The sequence below is a fragment of the Poecilia reticulata genome, chromosome 22 (assembly GCF_904066995.2).
Source record: "Poecilia reticulata chromosome 22, P_reticulata-male-v2, whole genome shotgun sequence".
Lineage (NCBI taxonomy): Eukaryota > Metazoa > Chordata > Actinopteri > Cyprinodontiformes > Poeciliidae > Poecilia > Poecilia reticulata.
In genome coordinates, this window is record NC_088851.1 from 23167123 (window position 1) to 23192688 (window position 25566).

Below are 25566 nucleotides of genomic sequence, written 5' to 3' on the forward strand. Positions count from 1 at the left end.
GTCACAGAGAATACATTTCTACCAAAACATTTAGAAAATATAACCAAACTAGTTCCACTCGTACTTTTTCCATCAATATTATTGACTTAAACAAGCTCCTATTTCTTGCTAAAAAGTTAGTTTTGCCTTATTTCAAGTGAAGAAAGATACTTGAGATTTTGTATATTTGCAGTGCTGTAACTTTATTATTTTTCTCTGCCATTGGTGGGTTTTGTTTTCTAAAGATAACCCATCTTACCATGACTCAGGACTTAAACATGAAAGCTTGAATTCCTCTGCTTGAGGCATAAACTGACCCCCTGGAGAGAGAAAACAATGGCCTCAGACTTAGAGGAGCTCACTCCCCACCCAGCATCTTCACGCTCAAAAGGTCACAATTCATTTCTCCACCATGTAACATCTAAAATCTGTTCCTTTCACTCATCCTTTCTGCTGACATTTCACGGCCACAGCAGGGCTACCCGGTTCAACTCAGAAAGCAGAGCTTTCCATAAATGGTTTCAGACGGTCTACGTTTCAAAGAATTATTCTTGTACTTTCTGCCTGTGGTCCAGATGTCTAAAATATTGCAGCTTCTGATGGAAAAACAGCAGTTTAGTCCTTAAAGATGAAGAGTTTCAGGTTTTTTCTTTTCCTGGATCCATTATAAGACACAACCTGACACAAGTACCACAATTGACTTTTAACTTTTTAATGTGAAAAGTAGCTAAAAGATGTAAAATAAACTGAGACTCGGTCATGGCGTAGAGCCGCTCAAAGGAATCGAATCGCTCATGAATGACTCACAACTACTCTCAACAAGTATTTCTTGACTTCCTCCAATCTTATAATCTTTAAGTGATTTGCTTTCCACCAGTATCTTCTGCTTTTCTTTCGAGTGACCCGGTTTTAAGCACTTATCTACTATTTTTTAAGCTAGCTTTAACGTCCCTTGTTGAGCTGACGTCACGGCTAATAAACGGTCGTTTCCATGCAGTACCTAGCAGTGCACGGTTAGTAATGGTTATGTCTGTTTTTACAGCTGCAGAAACAAATCTGGAATCCTGAGACTGGTTCTGTTTTGACTCCAAATGTTTGATGGACCAGCCAGAGAAAATAACTACGTTTGACTCCTTATCCAGCACTACAGACAAAAAAAAAAATAGCAAAATCCGTCATTTATGCACCATCACTTTTAATCTAATAACACCATTTCGACATGATTCCTTCACTCAGATGTTATTCTTCAAGGTCAGGGCCCGGAGTGTTCTGATAATAAAAATAATATTCAAAAATTGTGTTTTTAATCACTTTGCTATATTACTGTGTTTGTGGCTGCAGAAAGATAGATTCCCTGGGTGCCGGTTTGTTAGGTATCCACGCTGCCATCCCTGACTGATGGCAGCCTGGAGGCTGTCCTGACTTCCTGTGTCATCTGTGGTTTAATATTAGCATGACAGCAAACATATCAAACACAACCACGTCTAGACTGTGGTTGGAGTTAATCTGTTATAATCAGTGTGCACCAGATTCACCAGCTCTTCCCAGTCTGTGGTTTCCCACATGGAGTGTGTGGTAACTGGCTGCATGTAGACACACCCGGTATACATAGAACAAGTCTCTCTGTTCCCAATGGAGCCGCCCACAACCTCACAAAGTGCAGCAGGAGAGGAGTCCAGAGCAACATAATTGAATTTACCAGAAAGTTTAAAGAAGGCCGCAGGTTTTTAAATCTGCTGCCCTGCCGTGACTGCGCGTATGTTCTCACAGGCAGTGTCTGCTTCAGCATGTAAACACAGACGGAAATAATGCTGCTGAACGTCTCTGGGAGATAAAACGGCCACAGGTACCAGTTCAAAATCTGGGCAACACATGTCCACAGATTTAAAAGCCAAAAGCTTTTAAAATACGTGAGTTACTCTGTATTTCCTGCAAGCTTGGCTATCCTTAAATATGATGAATCCATGCAACCTGAAGGGATTAATCGTGATTAATTAATCATTTAAATAGTCAAATAATTTAGTAATCGATTAATTGTGAACTGGAGTTATAGACTCAAAAAAGAGTCATTTGCTGAAAGAGCAACATATTCAGAGCTGTAATTAAGCCCAAACTGTACAAAACATATGATACATACAAATTTTGAATTTAAAATAAAAAGTAACCATTGTCTGTCCTCAGGTGGAAGTTTTAGCTTCATCTAGTCCAAATTATGTTAAAATTATTCTATTAAGCACATTTTTCTATCCAATTATTAATCTATTAATCCAACAATAATCAAAAGATCAGCCCTTCAGTCTATAGCTGCAGATGCCTCCTCTGCTGGTAATTAATGCTGTTGTTGCATTTTAGGCTATGACATTTTTTTATTTTCTTATTTTCGAAAGGAATTGAATTATTTGCTTATCTGCATCTTTTAGTGTATTTCTAATATTGTATGGGGGGGATTATTTGTTTGTAAACACAGTGGATGCGCGCGCAACTTGACAGCCGGAAGAGCCGCCGCCTTTAAACCCTCGCTCGTTGCCATGGTTACACGCATTGTTTTAACATTAGCTAGCCGTTCGTCGCAGCGCGATAAAATAAGTGTTGCTACTAAATTCACATTATTCAATGAGATGAGTGTTGAAGACAGTAAGCATTAAAGGCAGGCGAGTCAATAAATGACGAGAGAAAAATGCCCCAAACGCCGGATATTAACCAGCTATTTTGTAAAAACCGGATAAAGTAACTCGGTGCAGAGCGTCTGGAAAGGCTGCAGTATCTACAGCCGGTGGATCTGAGCCTCTAGAAGTGATTGCAACTGTGGAGTTATGAGCAAAATAAAGCTCTCCTGTGAGTATTCATTGCAGTTATAACTCTGAAGGGCTCAGCTTCTGGGTTTTTTTTCTGATCAAAGAGCCACTTTAGACCTGCAGGAAGACACAAGGGTCAATTTCTGTAGTAAGGAAATTGTGTTTGTGTCCCGTCAGCATTAATGAGTCTGCTAGTGCAGCAGGGGGAAAGTGAAACAGAGGAGGAGTTGTATTTTCTGTGCCTTTATGTAATCAGTTTTCTGTTTTCCTTTGCTCTCATTTGTCTGTTCTGCTTCCCTCAGAGTGTTACCGCAAGTACACATGTGGGATGTAAAGAAAACGATGCATATTAGGCAGCTGAAATGAAAACAAGATGTCTCCAGGAATCAAGTCAGGGTGTTAAATGTTCCCCAACACGTATCTCTAGAAAACCAGCATCAGTCTTTGCTGAAGTAGCTGTTTGATGTTTCTGCAGTTCATTTTCAATTCTGATGTATTTGAAAACTGTTTCTTGCTTTTTAAAACCTTTTATGATTGTGGAAAATAAAAAAAAATCAGAATATAAACCTTATGATTGTGGAATGATGCAACAATTGACATGAATTGTGAATTTAAGAAAGAAATCCTAAATCCAAATCAGTTTTTTTTTTAATTATTTGTTTAAAAAATATATAAATATATTATTTGAAAACAAAAAATACAATCAGTTCAATCTAATCATGTTGCCAGATTCCATTTGTCCACCTTGCTATAAAAAGCCTGTGCAACATATTTCAGTCTTTTATTAAAGTTTCTAAAACATTTCCAATCATCCAAGCGGACAGCAATGAATCACTGATTTTAGAGCAATCACAGCTGCTGACCGAGTTTGTTGCGTCAGTGGAAAACGACTACATTAAGTCATTAATTTTGCAGCAATCTTTCATACTGAGCATAACAAAAATCCTCATTGTACAGAACAAAATGTTCATATTTATTGAATTTAACCCCGTAAAAGTCGGTTTTAGCGATTAATGTGTCTTTAAAATAAACAAACTATATGAAAAAATTCTGGAAGTGAATTGAAGAAGAAGAATTTTGGATACAAGTTGGTTTGTATCCAAATAATCCTGAAGAGATAATGATCATTTTATTTAGTTTAAGAACTAAAATTCAATAAAATTACCATGAAAAATTTAAAATTCACCACAAATACAAAACCTGGTCAACAGCCAAAGTAATACAAAGATAAAATAAAATTCAAAAAGAACCCAGAAGATTAAAAAAAGCAACATTTTTCTTCTCTTTCTTTGAATTTTAGCTGAAAGATGCGAAAATATGTGCGTTTGTCCTTTACGCTTCGTGTTACACAGCTTTACAATTTCATTGTGTCCTGAATGAGCGGGACATTTCAGCATATAGTGAAGAAAATAACACTCAGTTTTTAGGAATCTTTGTTCTGCCTCATCTCACATACCCTTTTGTAAAACTAAGAAAAAAAAATCCAACGCAAGCAGGAATGAATCCCGCGCTAAATGCACAACAAGATGCGTTTTCTTCACAGGTGGAACATTTACAGCTGTGCAGAGAGCGTGTCGATAACCCTCATCACCTCCATTCAAGCGTGAGTCACTGTGTGGATCAGTTCACGGTGTTTATTCCCCTGCAGAAAGATGCATGAGTGGACCAGAGCTGTAATTCTGTGTAATCATAGAAGCTGTTCCTGTCAGATCTGAAAAGAAAATGCAACAAACCTTGAAAGTAGGAGCAAAAACGAAGAAATGTGGATAGTTTGACAGGTAAAACAGAGGTGATGCTACACACTAATTAATTTTGAATATGGATTTTAAGGAGTATGCTTGGGAACGTAATTCACCTACAGCACTCACAGCTGAAGAGCCTGAATGCATTTTCAAGTTAGTTGTTGCTGAAGACATTATGTAAGACGTTCATGAACATGTCGCAGTGTGTGCCACTTTGAAAAAGCATTTATTGGCCTGATTACCAGATCTGCATAATAATAATTAAAAAACATCAAAATAAAACCTGTTTGACACCATAAAGTCGGATAAAATACACTGCTCAAAAAAATAAAGGGAACACTTAAACAGCACAATGTAACTCCAATTAAATCAAACTTCTGTGAAATCAAACTGTCCACTTAGGAAGCAACGCTGATCGACAACGGGGACCCTCGTCGGGTCAATCAGTGTTGCTTCCTAAGTGGACAGTTTGATTTCACAGAAGTTTGATTTACTTGGAGTTATATTGTGTTGTTTAAGTGTTCCCTTTATTTTTTTGAGCAGTGTATATCTAAAACAAACTCATTATTTTTCAATCAAAAATTGTTGATATCTAGCAGTTTTGTGACTTCAGAAAACCACAGTTGATGCATTTCCATTGACCCTATAATTTCACAAATTGGAATTACGAAAATAAATTAGCTTAATGAAAACACGGCAATTTTGGAAAAAAAACTTGTTTTTTGTTTAAAAGCTTTTGTGCTAGGATATTTTCACATGTATCAAAGTGAGTTTAGTTTGCAAAACTGCAAATGAAAAACTTTTTTCCACATCACACGAGTCGTAATCAACAATGGGATGTTACTACTGGTGGAAACGACAAAGAAGACAACAGGAAGTGGTAGGATGATGGCACTGCATATTTTTTAATGACTTATTGCATGAACAAACTTATTCCCTTGTGATTTTAATTGCATTTCTTATTTAATTGATACATCGCAATCACGAAACCGTGTTTGTTCAACACAAAGTTTTGCACACATTGGCAAGTAAGAGGAATAATCAAATTTTACTGAAAAAAAACTGTTACTGTTTAGTATCACATATGATCTCATCTCACAGATTCAGCTTAAAAAGGGCGCGAAGGCATTGCAGTGATTGGTCAAAAAGGAAGGACATGCAGAAAACTGAGGTGATTGGTCAAGTTTGCAGAAAAGTTATGAAATTTGAGAATAACGACAGACTCTGCAACTTCCTGGAGGGACTGAATAGAGGCGAAGAATCAACCAAAAAGGGGCAGTTGTACCTAAATTACTCAGAGTATCAATGAACCACCCAGGAGGTCAGAAAGGAACAACACTTGCCTGAGGTAAGGTCAAAGTTCAAGATTCAACATCTAGAATTCATATCAAAACCACTGCAGATCAAAATCACACAAACTCCATTCCACCTGGGCCAACATGGAGGTCTAATGAGACAAAAGTGAAAAAGTTAATCTAGATTCATGACAACAATGTGTCTTTTTCAGTGGGAAGATAAAAGTATGGTCTGAATTTTAGGAAATTTAGGACATCTCGCTTATCACATAACGGATTTAGGCACCGAGCCCCAAAGCAACTCTGCAGGGAAAAGCAAGTATAGACAGTAGGTGGATGGATGTTGTTAATAAAGGATTATTTAAGGGTCTTATAAGTTTAAATTTCTGTGTAGGAGAACTAAAACCATATTTTCAACTCTCGAAAGGCCTCGACAACACTGATGACATTAAACGGAAAGGTCACTATCAGTAATTATGTTCCTGAGATGAAGGAGAGTCGGAGCGTAACCATCTTCATCCGCTCCCCAAACGTCTTCCTCAGTGATGTCAGCTTCACCCACACGGGAAAACTAATAGCACCCATCACATGACGGCGGAAAATTGACCTTTCTGCGCTCCATCTGATGCCAAAACTAAAGCTAAACTTAATATTCAATAAAATGCGCCTTGCTCTAAATTACATTAAATACTAAGTTACTGAGAGAAGAAGTCCAGAAATGCATTTTTTATAACGTACTGATGATTGATACAAGAATTCAGCCAATTATAAGGCTGAGTCCTTTTGACATTCCTGCTGTGTCTCTGAGCAGCAAAGGCTCTTCTTACTCAGTGTCTGAATAGATTTTTGCATGAGATTTTCCAGATAGTCGCTTTGCAGTAAAACACCGTTTGTGTTCATTACTTGAAATAAAACCTTCATTTGTCAGGTTTTATAGGAGGAGTTCATGGAGGAAACCTAAAACTGGTTTGATGCTTATCCAATCAAATAAAAAGTAAAAACCAGACAGGGTTTTATCAGATGGTTAACTCCCAGTTCACTCTTTTTCCATAACTCAGACGTATTTTGAAAGCGTCAACCATTTGAACTCTTTTGAACAAATACGAATGTAACTGGAAGGCAACCGTACATACCAGCACGATCATGAGCCATAAATATACTTTGCATCTTTAATTTTCTGTCAGTAAGTTGGAGACTTGTCAGTGATTAGAGGCATTCGAACACAACCACACAAACTGAGAAATCCACAAAATGCTCTTAAGCTGTCCTTAACGAGGTCTTTCACACAACGTGGGAACGATTACTGACAGCTTTTGTCACATATTTCTTGGCTTCTGCTCAAAGGCACGTTCGCACTTATTTTATGGACCTGCAGGCCTCCAACTTTTATATAATGTGTTTAGCTGCAGAGGATTATCAGTAAAGTGTCACTCCTGAAACATTTTATTACTAGTTTCGGCTCAGTTTGGCTCTCTTGTCTTCAGCTCTTTTGCTTTGGCCAGTTTTCTACATGCAGCACAGGGAACACGAACACATCAGATTTGACCTTTAACCTACAAAGTTTTCTTCACCCATATATGACCTGAACTGTCAGTTTTTAAACCATAGGAAATTAAATCTGCCCTCCATTTTCAGCTATAACAACTTCTGGAACAGCTTTCCATAACGTTTTGCATGGATATAAGTTAAATACGTCCAAGTTGTCTCCTGAACGTCTTGTAAGCATTATTTCATGGTTAGTGGTTGGAAACAGGCTAGTAAGGGATTAGGCAACCCATTTAAAGGACATCCAGCATATCCACATCTGGCTAAGGAAGTTCACTCTAAAAGCAGACCATAATATGCTGAGGAAAGTCTAAGGCTCAGACATTTTTAGGAGTGAATTTACAGAAAAGTATATTTATAAGATTTCACAGCATGTTTGAGAGAAGGAAACTTTTGATCCACAAAAACATAAAGATCAGACTTAAAGGTGACCTACACCTCAAATTCAACAGATTAGGATGGGTCTATTGACTATACAAAACATGTTTATTACATGTTTTTCTTACACAAAATCATTCTTGACAATAAGAATTTATTCTCCACAGTTTTGTCTATTTTGAGCTATTTCAGGGTGTTTTGTAACTTTAAATCCAGGTAAGCTGCTGTTGGCCGTGCCCCCAAATCAACATTTAAACTCGTACGTGAAATTGGCTGCAAGCAATTATACAACTACATGTTTGAAAAGCAGAAGTGGAGCCTCCTGCACAAGCAAGAAGAATGCAGCAAGTGGTTTCTAAATGGCAAGTCAACAACAAAACACGTGTCTTTTCCAGCAGTCATTGTACAGCGGTAAAACCAGCTGACCAAACTTGCTGGAGCTTTACTTGGGCTGCTAGGTCACGGTTTTGCCAGGGTTGCTAGGTAACAGTGCAGCGTCTGCTGATTTGTGACGTTACATTCTGGAGGTTTTTGAAACGACTCATTTTCCAGACACCAAAAAACAGAAACATTTAGCTAAAAACCAGCTGGGCTTTTTCTACTGCTGTTTTTAGAAGCAGTAGAAACACAAATTCAAGAACAAAAACGTGCAAGATGTTAATTTTGTCAGAGCAAAGTCGACAAATACAGCCTTTAGGGTTATCCATATGACAAACTGGTGGTGAAATCTTCATGGTTTGGGAAGCTGTGGACGTTACCATCATAAGATCCACCATGTACTTGAGAAAAATGTGAAATCATCTGCAAGAAAATTAAAGCTAAGACTCAACTCTGCAACCTGACAGAGATGGATGACATGAAAGAAGATCCATGGTGGGAAAAAAGAAAGTCCTGGACAAAGATAAAGCCCAGATCTTTATCTCACTAAGATGCTGTGGAGTGACTTGAAACAGGCTGTAAATTCAAGAAACTCCTCAAACATCTCACAGCCAAGAGCGAAGAGAAACTTTCCGAAGACCAAAGAAGCATCTTCCTGATGGTTTTTCAGAAAAGCGACAAAACACATTTTTAATCCTCCAATGCAAAGAGAAACTATTTATCCATCAGATCGACTGATTGTTTACAACCTCAAAAAACAGAGTAAAAAACTTAAAAGATTTTTGAAACATCAAAAGAAAGCTCAACTTTGATGCTAAGATTTTATCCGCCTGGGATATGAACTTTTACGTGGATCAGATCCTTAAGTGCTCCTGGAGTAAATCCATTTGGATGTGAAACCCACACGCTCCCACAGTTAAAGCGTAAAACAATTCAGAAAAGACGTTTGTTCTGTCAATATCTACAGCTAAGCTAACAGCAACAGCAGCATAGACTTTCAGTTTTGATCACAGTTAATAATCAAAACATCACACTGTTCATTTCATGGCCTAAAATGTTTGTAAAGTTTTTACACACTTTAGACACATTTTTAAAACTAGAAATTTGCTTCTCAGAAACTTCTACTCTTGAAAAAACAGCCTCAGAAAATAAGATGCATTTAGTTCACATTAATGCAATAAAACGGCAAAAATTCCCCCACAGTTGGTCCCATGAGAAACTACAATTCAATAAGTATCACAGAAATGTCCTCTGGTAATTCAATTAAAATATTTATTACAAAAACGCTTATCTGAAGATTTGAAGATCTGATTGATTCCCATAACACTTTCAAAATGGAGGCTCACGTTTTGGATCTTACATTTTTAGTTACTACGGCTGATTAAATGCATGTTAAACTCAGTTTCAACACTAAAAACTTGTTTCTTTTTGGAAAAGAGTGACCTCTTTTCTCACAACCTATCAAAAATCAGTCACTGACATTATTAATTAAAAAATAACACACTAAACTAAAGCTTTATTTTTTTGTCTTGATCACTATCAAGACTGGGGAAACTTTTGTAGATTTCTCTGTTATTATTATCAATATTATTATTCAGACTAACATATTCTTTATTATCAACTGATCAGATTTATTAAAAACAATCACTCATCTGAAAGACTACAGCACTTAATACTCAAAATATTAAAGAAAAGGATTCAATTTTAAGATTTGTTTAGTTTATTGCTCTCTCAGGACTCTAAGGAAAGAGGTTTGTTTCTAAGTTTTGTCTTTAATCTGAAGTTTGACAATAAAATGAAGAATAAATTCAAAGTCTCCGCCTACGATTCGGCAGCTTATAAAACCAGAACCACCAGAGACAGAACTGGAAAAAGTACCAGATACTTGTTTACGTTCTCCTTGACTTGTTCCTTATTATGCATTGGAAATTGAAACCAGGTGATATTTAAAGCACAAATCTCAGGTGTTGAGCAAAACAAAAAACCTTTTAGGGTAAGTAAGAAAATAGTTTTATAAATCCCACTGTGCTTATACTTTATAAAGAAGTAGTATTTTAATTAATCAAAATATTAAGTCGTTTTTTTGAGTGTATTTAAGAATTGAGTTGCGTCAACGTCAAATATTTGTGCTCAATTTTGAAGTTAAATTTATGTTATCTTATAAATGATTGGCAAAAATTGTATCCACTTTTACATAAAAGCTTCATCTTGCACTAAAATGTGGTATTTTTTCCCCATCTCAGAATCCAATATGGCCGCCTCAGTAGAGCTAAGTGAAGTAAAAAACAAGTTTATTTGTAGTGCCTAATTACAACAGTTTGAAAAAGAGTGATTTAGACAAATGTAGCATAGTACATGATGCAAACAAACAAAAAACAAAGAAAAACTGAAACCAGAGTTAAAAGGAGACATCAGCAGGGGCTGATCAGCCAATCAGAGGCAGAAGTGAGTTAATACTAGAGCTGTGTAATTTTGATTAGAGTGGAAATATTTATTCTATTAATTCTAATAATTATTCTATAACAAGCTCCATAGACTAGAGAGACCAAAGAGGTCAGTCTGTTACTCTTCAGAGGGCAACTGCATGATTTTCACATTCAAGGTTTCATTCTAATGAGTAAAATACAGGCTTTTTTTAAAGTAAACATACAAAGTTATAACTATTCACTGACTGTTTCAATACTTTCTAAGTTGTAGAACAGATAGGAGAATATTAACCTGCATAAACGGTTAAATTTGTTTGTGTGCACATTTTATATTTGACCATCTATATTCTCTATACAGGGCTGCACAGTGGGGCAGTTGGTAGAGCTGTTGCCTTGCAGCAAGAAGGTTCTGGGTTCGATTCCCGGCCCCGGTCTTTCTGCATGGAGTTTGCATGTTCTCCCTGTGCATGGTGGGTTTTCTCCGGGTACTCCGGTTTCCTCCCACAGTCCAAAAACATGACTGTCAGGTTAATTGGCCTTTCCAAATTGCCCCTAGGTGTGAGTGTGTGTGTGCATGGTTGTGTGTCTCTGTGTTGCCCTGCGACAGACTGGTGACCTGTCCAGGGTGACCCCGCCTCTCGCCCAAAACGTTAGCTGGAGATGGGAACCAGCAACCCTCCTGACCCCACTGAGGGACAAGAGTGTAAGAAAATGGATGGATGGATGGATGTTCTCTTTACATATATAAAAAAACATTTTTCCCTCATACATTTAAATATCTTCACTGAGTGAAGTGGCGCAAAAGTCAAATTTCTTGTTTTCGCACAAAAATGTGATGATGAAAGCTGATTCTGATCGTTTTCGTCTAAAATGAAACCAGCTTCAAATTGATTGCGCCCCAACTTTTTATAATTAAAATATAATCACTTTCTTGTGAACTAAATCAAATTTAAACTTATTTTTGTTCTTGAACGCCACCTTTTTGAGAGAATAAAGGTTTAAAAATACGAATGTTTTACATCAAAGTGTAAATGTCATTTTCCACTCTGATTCATTAAATGTGGCATGTTTTTGTACTTTCTAATGGATTTCACGCTAACTAAATAAATGTGTTTGTGACATAATTGGATATTTATTAAGGTTTTTAATTAGTTTAAAAATAATCCACCCATTTTTTACTTTTTTTTTTTCACACCAAAACAGTTTTACTATTGTTTGCAGCCAGATGCAGATCTGAAGACGCGTTCATGTGCTGTGAATCAGGCCTCCAGCATTTAACAATTAAGCCCCATAATTCAATTTATAGTTTAATTGGTTGCAGCTTGGCTCCATTTAACTGGCTTACTGTAAGAGCTGCACAAACATGTCACCCTTTTACAGAAAAAAATGTTTTTTAAAACATGCCATTCAGTTTTCTTTTTCATAGACAAGAAAATACAAAAACAAGGCTTTGCAGGCAACGTCCATGACATTTATATAACATATAAATTCAATATTGCCACAATTCAGCTGACAAAAAGAAGAAAAAAAAACATGTGATTTTGATAAGAAATGTTCTGACTGAAATATTTTCACTTCTGTCAGATGATGTGGCAATCTTTATGCGTTTTCACAGCAATAGAAATGTTTAGAAATGTACTTTATCTGTATTTTCTCCCTGCAAATGTAGAACATACAAGTAGTTTTCATTATTGAGTTGAAGACAGTCGATTACACTTTTACAGTTGATTGTTGCTACATTTCTTACATGGCATTTGCAGCCTAATAAAATAGATCTAAATAAAAAAATAATTGGTATTTTGAGCAATTATTAATGAAAAAACTGAAAAATAGCCAAAACCTGCATTTATTTATATATATTTTATTAAAACTTCATTTTTTTCTTTATCATTTTTAGTCAAAGTTTTTAAAAGCCATTGTTGAAGGTCAGGAGAGCCACACACAACACACAACCCGTCACACAACAACTAACGACTTGAGTGACTCATTCAAAATGCATTTACCCAATTAGAAAACTCTTGTCACTGGACATTACCAGTTAAACTGAATGCATGTACCAAACTCATGTCTAAAGCACACATTATCGTGAAGCTCTCAGCACTTCTAAACCGTGAACCCATTATTTTGTGGAACAAACAGGAAAATGGAAAATGAACTGAATCAGAGACTTGGTGAGTTTTCTGACCTGCAGAGTTCATCATCACCGTGACTCACCACTTTACTGCAGTTAAGTGGAATCGGCTGTCCAGCGACTTCCCAGAGATTATTGCTGACATAGTGCTAATTTAATACTTCCTGAAATATGGGGAAAATTAAAAACACATGGATGAGTCGGTGACGGGGAGTGTTGTTTGTTCTCTTGCTCTATCAGGTCTGTTCCAACATGCTATTGTTTTTGCACTGTGACGGGATCTCCACCCTCTCCTATTGGAAACGATCTGTGCAAACAGAATGGACATGTTTCGTATTTCAAACTAGAGACGTTACTTAGAGAAACACTTTACTGCCAAAAGTATTCGCTGACCTGCCTTAACTCACACATGAGCTTAAGTGACGTCCCATTCCTAACCCATGGGGTTCATTCAGTAGGACACTGGTCCAGCCTTTGCAGCTTGACCGGCTTCTACTCTTCTGGGAAGCTCTCCACGAGGCTCAGGAGTGTTTATGGGGATTTCTGACCATTCTCCCAGAAGCACATTTGTGAAGTCACACACTGATATTGGACGAGAAGGTCTGGTTTCTAATTCATCCTAAATGTGTTGAGGTCAGGACTCTGTGCAGGCCAGTCAAGTTCATCCACACCAGGCTCTGCCATCCATGTCTTCATGGATCTGCTTTGTGCTCTGGTGAGCAGCCATGTTGGAAGAGGAAGCGGTTAGCTCCAAACTGTTCCCACAAAGTTGGGAGCTTGTCTAAAATGTCTTGGCATGCTGAAGCATTCAGCGTTCCTTTCACTGGAACTAAGGGGCAAACCTCCTGAAAAACAAGCCCATAGCATAATGCCTCCTACACCAAACATTACATGTGGCACAATGCAGTCAGACAAGCTCCGTTCTCCTGGCAAACACCAAACCCAGACTCATCCATCAGATTGCCAGATGGAGAAGTGCGATTCGACAATATAGTGTATGTTACATGAGGATAGGAGGTGAATATATATAGAATCAACCTTTAAAACTATGGTTTTCCAACATTAAGTTTGTCAAAATGTATTTTAAAATATGAAAACTGAACCACAGGTAAACTGTTTTCTATATCATTTGTCTGACACAAGTTACTTACTCGCTTTTAATGGGTTATGATAGTTTTTTTATGTCCAAGGTTGTGATATAGTTGCAGTTAAAGTTGACATTTCTGTGAGTAAAACAAGTGAAATCCAGTTTTTGTCGTAAATTGTACCATGAGTGTTGTGTTATAAAGACAGATGATGTTAAGTACAACAGGTTTTCAGCCAAAAAAACAAAATTATGATGTCCATTGTGTGAGATTTAGGTGTTTATTCTGGTGTAGGCGGTTTTTCTTTTATTTATTGTAACTGTCTGGACATGTTTGAAGATTTGCTGCTCTCAAAGAAAGGTTGGAATACAAATACAGTCGATCAATCAGACTATTTATGTAGGACTTTTTATGCTAATAAAAATGCAAAGACTGTTGCAGCTTAAAAAATAAAAGTAAAAAACAACAGTAGACTAATACAGACACCATCATTCGAGGAAACATTTTAAATCTAATAAAAAACTTTCTAATCAACTCCTTACTTTATGAAGAACCACTGATAATCTTCATAAGATCTTTTGCATTTCAGTTTTAGGACTGATTAGAACATATCTGAATGGTATGATAGTTGGACACATACTAACGTTTATATTTTTATATAAATGTTAGATTAACTTTGTACATTCAGGCCTTTTTGACTCGGTTTTATTCGTTTTCTGCAATATTGCTGACAAAAAGACAAACAGTGAAATAAAAAAGCAATAATCCACAAGCTGCGCGCAGAAAAATCCTATCCTATGGTTATTGTAAAGTCCATTTTAATGTACAGACACACAAATCTGCTCTGATCCTGAAAGAAACCACACACGTCTTAAAGATAAATAACACATGCCATCTGTTCTACTTTTAAAAGTTCACCAAGCAGCTCAAATGACAAGATGGGATCCAGCTCTGAAGGCCGACATGCTGGAGTGGAGCGCAGCAGTTTAATTACGGTTTTCCAGAGGGAGCCTTCCAGGTACAGTTTCATCAGTTATGGTCACTCCTAGAGTTCACAATGTTTATCTAGATAATTATAATCCACTGGGGGCTGCCGCTCGTTATGCATGCGCAGCATTAGACAGCGCCAAACATTTAATTAAGAAGCTCCACAGCAACAAGTCAGTTTAAAATAAACACCTGCAGTATTTGAGATGTCTGCGTGATTCAGCCATTGTGCTGTATGAAAGATGATTCTTCGTTACAGATTTAGTACCAGGTATTAATAAGTTGAGTAAATACACAAAACTTTATTATTAAAGCACTGCAAAAATAGAAAATTGTACCAAGTATTTCTGGTGCAGTTTCCAGTGCAAATTTCAGTGTCTTAATACTGAAATTACAATAAAACTAACTTGAAAATAACTTTTCAGCACAAAATGGGAGCTAGTTTTAAGTCAACAGTTCCTTAATATTAAAGTTCTAATTCCACTGGCAGATTATTTTACTCATAATAAAGACATTTTACCCACGTTACAAGTTACATAATCTGCCAGGGAAACTAGCACTTTATCCTTCTGTTGTCATGTGATCAACAACAGGATGTTACTACAGGCGAAGACGACAAACAGGAAGTGGTAGGAGGACGAGGTCGCAGGGAGTTCTTTATCGACTTATCACGTGAACAAACTTATTCACGCTTGATTTTAATTGTGTTTCTTATTTAATGGGAAAACCGCAGTTACCATTTTGTGGTTTTCTTTTGACATTAGCGGAATATCAACAACGTTTCATGCACATTAATGGAAACTTAGCTAATAATATAAAGCACATGAGAAAGTTTGCTTCTTAAATTTGACTGTTTACCAAAATTCATCCAAAATAATTTAAAAGACTATCACAAACATTATTCTTATGCTTTTTGTTTTATTTACTCTAATTATCTAGATCCTGATACATTTCTAACATGATATGTTTTCACACAACTGTAAATTTGAATATTTTTTTATTCTCAAGGCCCAATAGAAAAAATTTATCAATGCATTTCCAACAGTCAACACCGTCCACAATCGTGACATTGTTTTCTTCCTCTGTATCCTATTTTCCTCAATTATGCTTTTTTTGCCCACAGTTGTTCACACTTACTAGAAGGCAGAAAACATCTTGAAGCCACAGTCACACTTGAAAGGAACTTCAGCGCAGCTGGGTTATCATCTATCTGCTCTCCAACCAGGTCAGAAATGGCCCTCAGGCGTCTCTTTGATCCTCCATTCTCGTATTTTTATGAACATCGTGTTAGTATCATTACACTTAACTACGCGTGAGCAGCAGAGGTACTAAACCCTCTGTTTATTCCTTCTTTGTGCGGCAGATAACCAGCGAATGGAGACTTCAGGGAAACAAGCGGGACAAATGGAGTCTTTAAATGTTGGACCCACCATCAGACAATGGAGATTTTATGTAATGTGACTTAAAGATGGAGACATATGGGTCATATTTTCTACAAGTAATGTTTCATCACTGCAAAAATACAAAATCCGAGCAAGTATTTTGATCCAGTGTCTGCAAATATATTGATATTTGCACCAGAAATAACTATTTCCATTTGCAGATCATTTCAGTTTAAACATGAGAAAAATGGAACGTGAAATAATCTGCCAGTGAAACTAGAACTTTTTATTAAGGGATCATTTTTACTCAAAGCAAGTTCATACGTCACGTTGAAAAGTTGCTGGTAAGTTTGATCTTTTTTTTTACTGTCCCGCAACATTTGTGCTAGAAATCAAAATTACTTGGTAAGATTTTGTATTTCTGCAGTGCAGAGAGCAAATCCATGTTAAGTCCAACATTTCTGAGTGGAAAACCAATCAAGTCTCACATATTTGAGGGAAATCCTGGATAAATCTTAAGTTATTCAAAAGAAAGGTTAAAAAAATTATTTAATATAAAAAAATATGCAGTAAATCCAAATCTTGTCTTTTTCCGATGGTATTTTCACATCAGATAATGTGATCCATATCCAACTTTTTCTACATCTAAAAGGACCAATTCCTATTTTTTACCCCCAAAAATCTAAATTAGGCCACTTCAACATGTAAATCAGATATATATCTATTTTAATAATGTCTGCAGTCTGAACTCTTATGACGCATCTTATCAAACTTTTAAGCCACTGATGCGTCATAATTCTGCACCAAATGAAGCAAATCAGGACGAAAACAATGTCTGAAAACTGGAATTATGAAAAATATTAAATAAGTAAATTTCCCAGCAGCCACCAAAGATGCTTCACGCGTAACATCTGCACCGAGCCGAACACTGATTTCAACATTTCCCTCTTGTTTTGGGAGACTTCAAATGTGTTTTTTGTTAAATTTAGTAGCATTTAGATAATTTCCTCCATCTTCTGTCTTCTCTTGATCAGTACAGGAGATTGTTCCCACATGTACTCCACACCCTTTACCTGCCACAAATTCCTGCTGCTCATTCTGAATGTAGCTGTAGGCCTCTTGGCTGCTTTCCTGACCAGTTTTCTTGTCTTTTTATTTGTTCTGGAGGGACTTCCAGTTCTCTACGTCACAATTTTCTCCGCTTGAATAGGACTGTCTACTAAAACTTTGGAAATTATTTTGTGAACGTCTCTTGCCCATGAGATGCTATTGGGAGCTAACGCAATGTTTGGAAAAGCAAAGAATAATTGGAAGCTTTAAAATGAGTTTAAATAAAGTGGTTAGTTATAAACAGTGACATTCTAATTATGGCTAAAATGATTAATCTGATTAATCGTGATGAGACGATTATTTCTCTAAACGTCAACTATTTTAGCAAACGATTAATTGTTAACTAGAGTAAACAGACTTAAAATAGTCTATTTGCTGAAAAAACTACTTATTCAAAGCAGTAATTAAGTCAAAACTACAAAATATTTATACATTTTGCATTTAAAATAAAAACATCTGTGTGTAAACATGTTTTTGCTTCATCTGATTCAAGTTCACTGAAGGAATGCTATTTAGTTATATTTTAGGCAATAAAATGTTTATTTTCTTATTTTAAAAAAAAAGGGAATTATGTGCTTATTTGCATATTTTAATGTATTAACGTGTCTTTCTTCTCTTTAATGCGTTTTTATATATTGATGTAGTTATAAAGCAGTAAAATCTCCACAACCTTTGACCTCATCAGGTCATTCCTGAGTCTTGGTAAATCTCCGCCAAACTCCCTCCTTTGCTCATAATATTGAGAAATATGAACGGATGTCGAGGAAATGAGAAATAAATCACAATAACTCATAAAGCTGAACTTTTAAAGAAACAATATGAGCGAAGGAGCGGAAAGTTCACGCCTGTAATAATGCAAACCTGCGCAGCGTCGCGTTTTTTCATATAAAGGTTCAATAATCGCACTTCATCATGTAGACGTTGCCATTTTCATAAATGTGTTTATATCGTTTCCTCTTGACTGTTTATACTGTTTTTAAATCATAACTTTTCCAACTTTATGTTTGATCATCCTTTGATTTAAATGTCTCCTGCTAGAAGAGTAAAAAATAAAAACACTTCAGTTTTTGTGTTTTTCTGCTTTCAGAAAACAAGTTTCTGGTTTTAAAAATGTATTAATTTGACAAGGCAGGTCAAAAATAATGACTATTGATTCCTGTCAATACCAACTGTTAGTTATTTTGACAAGCTGCTCATCAATGGATATAAGATCTTTAGTGAATAACCGTCATAAAAGTGGAGAAAGAATAAAATGGAATTAGAAAAAACGCAATGAAAAGAAATTTAATTTTACATATTTAAAAAAATTTAGTAAAAATGTAAAAGGAAAAATACAAATTTAACATATAATTATTATTAAATCACGAAATTTGGCAACTATTTCTGACTTCATCTAGTTTTTAGTACAAATATATTACTACATTTTGAATAAGACAAAACTAACAAGTTTTCAACAAGATATAGAAGCTTGTTTTAAGTGAGTAATTTTAATATTGATTTTAAAAAATGGACATGTTATTTATCTTACAGCATGAGAAAAATGTCTTGTTATGCAAGTGGAAGCAATACTTTTAAACTCAATATTAAGGAATTATTGACAAGCTCCTATGTCTTTCTGAAAAGTTATTTTTTGCTTTATTCCAAGCCCAAAAATGTATTTGAACTAGAAACTAGAATAAAAATACTTGCAGTGAAGGATCTTTGTGTTGTTTTGGTGTGAATGATGAGTCACGAGAAAAGACAGCAAAACGGAAACAAACGAGTTAGAAACCATGGCGACGTGACTGAACAATCATCATAAAACAGAGGCAATAATAAAAACATGAAAAATCTGAACTAAAACACAAATTAACAGCAATAATAAACAGAAAGATTCACTGAATAACTCCAGAGGAATGCAGGAAAGTTAATTAACACTAAGGAAGTTGAACTAAGATTCAAATAGAGATCTGAGTGAAATGAATCCAGAATATTTGGTAGCCTAAATATAAAACACAAGAGTGAACCAAAATACTCAAACATTGTAAAACAAATCTCCACTTTTATAACATTTTCTGTCCTTTTCAGTCCTCATTTATATCTTTCTTTCGATTTCCCTTGAAACATTTCGATTACCTTGAGAATGAACAGTGATTATTTATTTATGTTTTTGTTGTTTTTTTTATAAGTGCATTGAATCGCACAGTAAATATGCTGATTGGTGGGAAGGTTGTTCAGATGGTGAAGCTGAAGTGGACCAGCACACGGACCCAGCTGAGTTTTTCCACTGCGTCTTTCTGTGGCCAGTCAACACGGAGTGGGTGCCCAGTGGGCTGAAGCTGGGTGCATTTCATCACATCCACTGCAAAACCAAAACCACCTGGTGGAGCTTAACCTCGAGAAACTGCTTTTTTATTTTCATCGTCATGGTGACACAAAGCGTCGTCGGGTCCATTTTAATGGGGTTTTAGATGCCGAAGATTTTAGATCAAATTATGATGAAAAGTAGCTTGAAAGTGTAAAAACGGTATGCATGGTGCTGTCTGTGCAAACAAGAATGCATTGTGAAGTCTGTTATATTCAAAATAAAGAGGACATTTTTCCCTTTATGGAGCGTTTGTGTTATTGGTCAAACATTAAATAAGTGAATATCAGTGAAAGATAACCTGATTAAACACAAAAAAGATTTAAAGTTATTGTTTCGTGTTAAAGAGAAGAAAAAGCAATTCAAACATTTCAAAAACACAAAATCTGACCAAATATTTTACTCTAGTTTCTAGTGCAAATACCTTAGTAAACTTAAAAAAGGACGAAACGAACATACAAATAACTTTGAAGCTTGTTTTCAGTGAACAATTTCTTAACATTGATGGCAAAGTACTAACTTCACTGGCAATTTATTTCACCTATAACAACATATTTTCCCATAAGTGAAATAATCTGTATTGGAACTAGAACTTTTTCATCAATATTAAAGAATTATTGACTTAAAACAAGCTCCTTCATCTTACAGAAGAGTTACTTGTAAGTTAGCTTTGTCTTATTTCAAGTGTGCCACGACATCTGCAGTAGAAACTAGACAAATAAATACTTGGTAAGATGTTGTGTTTTTGCAGTGACCCAACGTGGAATCACTGATATTGACTCGTTTGTCGGCTCATTGGGTCTCAGTTACTTTGGGTTTTCTTGTAAACCACATTGAGCTCCATTATCTACAAATGGAGAAAATATGGAGCGGCGGTGAACAGGAAGCCACAATCACATCAATCAACTCATCCAGGACGTCACAAAGAAACAGAAAACAAGATGTGAATGTACTGCAAGCCTAATTTAAAGTCAAAGTCAACCATTAGAAAGGAGGATTTTGTTAAAGTGGTTTCACTGGAAAAGATCCGAATCCAAAACATCTGCTGACCCAAATCAGCACAAAGCTCTTTTTTCACCAAAAAAATTTATTGATGAACTTTCAGACGAAAATAGAAATTTATTTATTTGTTTTTTGTGGATCCAGTTAAGTTAGGTGTATTTTTTGTATATTAATCAAAGTTAAGCATTGCTGCAGTGTAGTTTCATTTTCTTCTTGGTATATATTGGCCCTTGAATTTATTGCCCCAATTCGTATAATGCATCACTGCAAAAACACAAAATCAGTGAAAATATCTTGTAAAACTTGAAATGAGACAAAAGTAACTTACAAGTAACTTTAGATCAAGATATAGGAGCTTGTTTTTAGTCTTTAATGGTGATGAAAAAGTAGATTATTTCATTTAAACATCTCAAAAAGTCTGCCAGTGGAACAAGAACCTTTTCGTCAATATTAAGGAATAATTGACTCGAATGTCTAGTTGAAAAGTCACTTATGTGTTAGTACTCTTAAAATAAGAGAAACTAGACAGAAATACTTAAGATTTTGGGTTTTTGCAGCGTGTTTGTGAACATGAACCTGGAGTGTTTGAATTCAAAAAGACTCAATTTGTCACTGAACAGCAACAGCGAACAAATTCCTCTGGTTTTTCCTCCGACGTCGTAGGAAGATGTTTTATTTACAGCATTAACTGCTTTTGTTTTCCCGACAAACATTCACACATGCAGCTCAGGACATCACACAGTGCAGAATGCAGGAAAACAACTGATGTCATAGAACATTTAGTGACTTTAAAAACATAAACACCCTGGATAAAAAATTCCTTAAGCACTTGTCGGAACTGGAAAACCAACCCCAGTCTGTGCTGCATGCCGCATTCGCCCCTGGACTTGGACGGAGTGGGAGAACTGACTTAATGCTGTGAAATTTGGCAAACGCTCACCCTGGGCACTTTTAAGTGACTGACTGCAGTAAGAGCCACTTCCAGAGATCCATGCAGCGGCTTTAACTTCCCAGGCTGCAAGGGGGAGGACTTGCTAATGTGAGCTCTGCTTGTTAAAGAAAAATGAGGGCTTGTTGAAGAAGAAGAAAAAAAAGTTGCCTCTATATGCCAACCCCCCTCCTTAGAATCCATTCGATTGATTAAACTATTTCTCAACTAAAGAAATTATACATTTTTAAGCAGTGATTGAGATAACATGATAGCTTGATTGGAAATATGCACTTATATGTGCAGTAAAGCAGGCAAACATATGAAAATGATGCTCTTAAACAAAAACATTCTGGTTTAGACGTTATTTATATCTTCCTATCTAAGCTGAAGTCACATTTTCTCCATTTAGTCCAAACAAACCCAGCAGCGGTGTGTTTTATGCTGACAGGCAGGGAAGCAGTTTTCGTGCCAAGTCTTGTCCCCCTGCTGCAGTGTAAATGAATGTAAATCAAATTCTTTCAAGTATTCCTCTTGGGGGGGGGGGGGGGGGAAATGACAGCTACACAGATGCCAGGATTGTTATTAAAATGTTTTTCTCACAGTGCGTGGAAACTGAGGTGAGAAGGGATGAAATCACGCCCCAACAGGAGAACAAATAAAACCCCAAATCCAGGTTACACATTTAGAAACTACAAATATTAATAAAAAAAACACAACTTTGATTCTTTAAAGCTATAGAAGTTACAAATAAATGAGAACTTACTTAAGAAAATCACGATGGGGAGATGCGTCCTCCTAAAATCCATGACTTTCCTGGTTGCACGGCCACAGCGAGCGGAGCTTCTGGTTCATTTACTCCCGCATCAACGCGTGGGTCTGACCGCCTGGACGCGCCTCGGCAGACGGACACATGCGCGCTCCTCCGGCCGGACTGTGGAGTTATTTCTCCAAGTTGCGCACTGTTGTTGCCTTTACTCACTCCAGTGATGCTGATGATGCTGCTGCTGCTGCAGCTCCCGGTGACGACAGAGCCCCAAACCCTCCCCCCTCCGTTAGTCACCGCTCCTGCGGGGCTCTTCAGTCCCGCAGATGTTTCTGGTGCGTTTTAAAGGTTTGATGGCAGGATGTGAGCTCTTGGTCTCTGAAGAAAGCTGCGGGATCATAAAACTAATCTCAGTTTATGAGGTGATAATCTAAGAACAAACCGGAAGGTTGATAATAAAAGCGTCTGCTTCATTTTGACTATAATTAAGAGTAGCTTAAAAGCACAATTGCGTTTTTATGAGGTTAAATATGGCTCTCACGCAACTCCTTTCAAAGCTTTCAAGGCTGGGGCTTGTTAATGGGAATCTGCCGGTCGGCCAGGGGCGGTTCTTGTCTGAATGGTGCCCTGACGCGGCCCCCCCCCCCCCCCTTCCTTCAAACCACAGTTGGTAGAAAAAATTGTTACATTTACTTTAGTAAATTTTCGGAAAAAAATACTTTTACTTCAGTAAAATGTCTGGATACTCTATCCACTGTAACTCTGCTGAATGAAGAAAAAGCTTATTTTAACCACAAATTCACAAAACAGACACCTGCAGTTTTTGTTAAAATGTTATTGGTTTTAAACTGAAAGAAAAAAAACTATATTTTCCTGATCAGTTATTTTCATTTTTGCTTTTAAAATACCCCACATTTCTACATAAAAAGCCCAGTCTGATGATGTACTTTTAAAATATTAAATAATTGATGTTTTGATTCTGGGTCAGCTTCTTTCTTTTTTTTATTAACTTGAGTTAAAATAATGCCACTCTCACTTCCATACGATTTTTGAATCATTTTGATAAACAAAACAAAACCAAAACATTAAATATTCTTTAAAATAAAACTGAAAAACCACAAAGACACAAAATAAAAACACTTGTGTTGAAGATAAACTTAACTATTGTGCAGAATTATTACACAACGAAATGAAAAACATTCTCCCATCTGCTTAGATTTTTAAACAAACTCAAATTTCTACCATTCAAAAACAAACGCGCTCAGCCTCCTTTCTTTAAAGAACAGGGAGAAGCTTTTCCTTCATGGAGCCTGTCAGTGTTTTGACTTGTTAACGATCAACTGTGTGCAGCAGAAACCACAACCTCCCGGACATCGTTCAGAGAAAAGGATTGTTTTCCTTCACCGTAAATCCCGTCTAATAACTGGGTTCAGTTCAGGTGAAAAGAGCGGCTGTTAAAAATAAATTAAATTTTCTTTTTTACATGTGAAAACTCTGCATTGCTGTTTTTACCATTCTTTAAAATAAAAATGCTCAAACTCTGGAACATGGGACAAATGTTTAGAGTTAGAAAAAAATAACAAATAATTTCAATCAAACACATAATTTTATAAGTAGCAAAATCAGCAAGCAAGCGTTTCACAATTTCAAAATGTGTTTTTTTTAAATAAATAATCCAAATGTGGTCCAGTTTCTTTAAATATGTTTTGAAATTCCCCTTTTGGAGTCAAAGCCTACAATTTGATACTGCTGTTTGAGTGGAACAAAAAATATTTATTAAATTTACATGCAAATAACACCTGGAAAACTTACTCTGGGTTGAAGGGACAAAAACGTGTCACCCCTTCCACACTGCTGCCCTGGGCAAACTTCCATATCGCCAATAAAAATATCTACAGCTGCTTTTAAATATCAGCAAAATCACCTGAAAATCAAACAGAAAATCAAAGTAAATAATTATAATAAAAAGTAAGTCGTTAAAGTTACAGCTGGTAAGTTACAACATTATGTTCAACAACAAACTGCAGAGGTAAAATGCTCTAAGAAGTGCTTATGGTGCTTTTAAGACGGCTTCCTTCTGGGGATTTGCAGACTCCACCGCATGCAGAGCAGGACGTTAATGGAAGAGAAATCAAATGGAAATATTTTCTGTGACCTTACAAAAAAAAAAGTGAAAATTAGAACCAAGGTCTGATGAAATGGCTGGAGCGCTCTAGGAGTAGAGTTCAGGTTTGGTAGGAGAGATTTTCATACAAAAGAAAATCCATTCTGGTCAACATGACTGATTTATAAAGGCATCAAGCCACAGCAAAGGGTTGCTGCTATTGTTGACGATTCCGTTAGTGATTTCTTTAGAGTATTTTTAAGGCTGTCTATCTTTTCCCACATTTACCTTCAGTTAAACTTCTCTACTCTCAAGTGCCGACGTCTGTGCAGCTGTTTTTACATCATGTTACAACCTTTCCAGTCTGCATCTGATGCTGCGTTTACATTAAAGGCGTCTGATGCTTCATGTTTGCATTTGGAGTCATTTTGCTCCAGACGCGATGGGATGAGTCGTCGTTTCCCCTTGCCGGTCTCTTTATACTATGGCCGATAAAATTAAGAGTGACACCAAAATATTATGTGGTGAAAGCTTCTGCAATCGTAACTGAGGCTCCGATGTCTTTGCTGAACATTTTGTGTTTTGTTTTTATTAAACGAACAATGGTGACAGCTGATAACCACAGGAGCCGCTTTCCCTTTTTTTCCTCTCCTGGATACTTTGATCAATGGCGGATGAAGTAAATTTTGGTAGCCTTAATATCGCATGTCTGCTTTTTGCAGATGATGTGGGTCTGTTGGCTTCAGCTGGCCATGATCTACGACTCTCACTGGAGCGGTTCGCAGCCGCGTGTGAAGCGGCTGGGATGAAGATGAGTGCCTGCATCTCCTAGCAGGACATGAACTACGAGCCACTTCCTCAGGTAGCAGAGTTTCTCTGACTGGCTGATGCTGCATGTTGGACCACCGCGCAGCGCGACACAAACTGCGCTGCAACGCGCGTCCACATCGATTTTGAATGTAAAAACCAGTCGCCCAGACGCTCAAATTGCATTCAGTGTGAATGTAGCATAAGTGAAATTTTGTCAAAGGGAAATTTCTGTCAACTTTGGAACAAACAAGAAAGCCAGTTTTGTCTATTTCAGTCCAATTTATTGGCTTTTTGTGGAACAGACAAAACAGTAATGAATAAAAGTAAAGTGGATGTAAAAACACTCAGTTTTCAGGATCTTTAACTGCTAGAAAGCATC

The 25566-nt window shown here is 36.6% G+C and overlaps 1 protein-coding gene across 2 annotated transcripts in view; it reads right to left on the reverse strand.

Annotated features, from left to right (window-relative positions):
* Positions 1-22772, reverse strand: part of ltk (leukocyte receptor tyrosine kinase) — a 76848-nt gene extending 54076 nt beyond the window's left edge. The window contains exon 1 of one of the 2 annotated variants that reach the window (XM_017302620.2): positions 22274-22772. In XM_017302620.2, coding sequence (XP_017158109.1) covers positions 22274-22316 — 43 coding nt within the window. In that variant the 5' untranslated portion in view covers positions 22317-22772. The remainder of the gene's footprint in view (positions 1-22273) is intronic. The other variant, XM_017302621.2, reaches the window with a different exon arrangement.
* Between the last annotated feature and the right edge of the window lie 2794 nt (positions 22773-25566).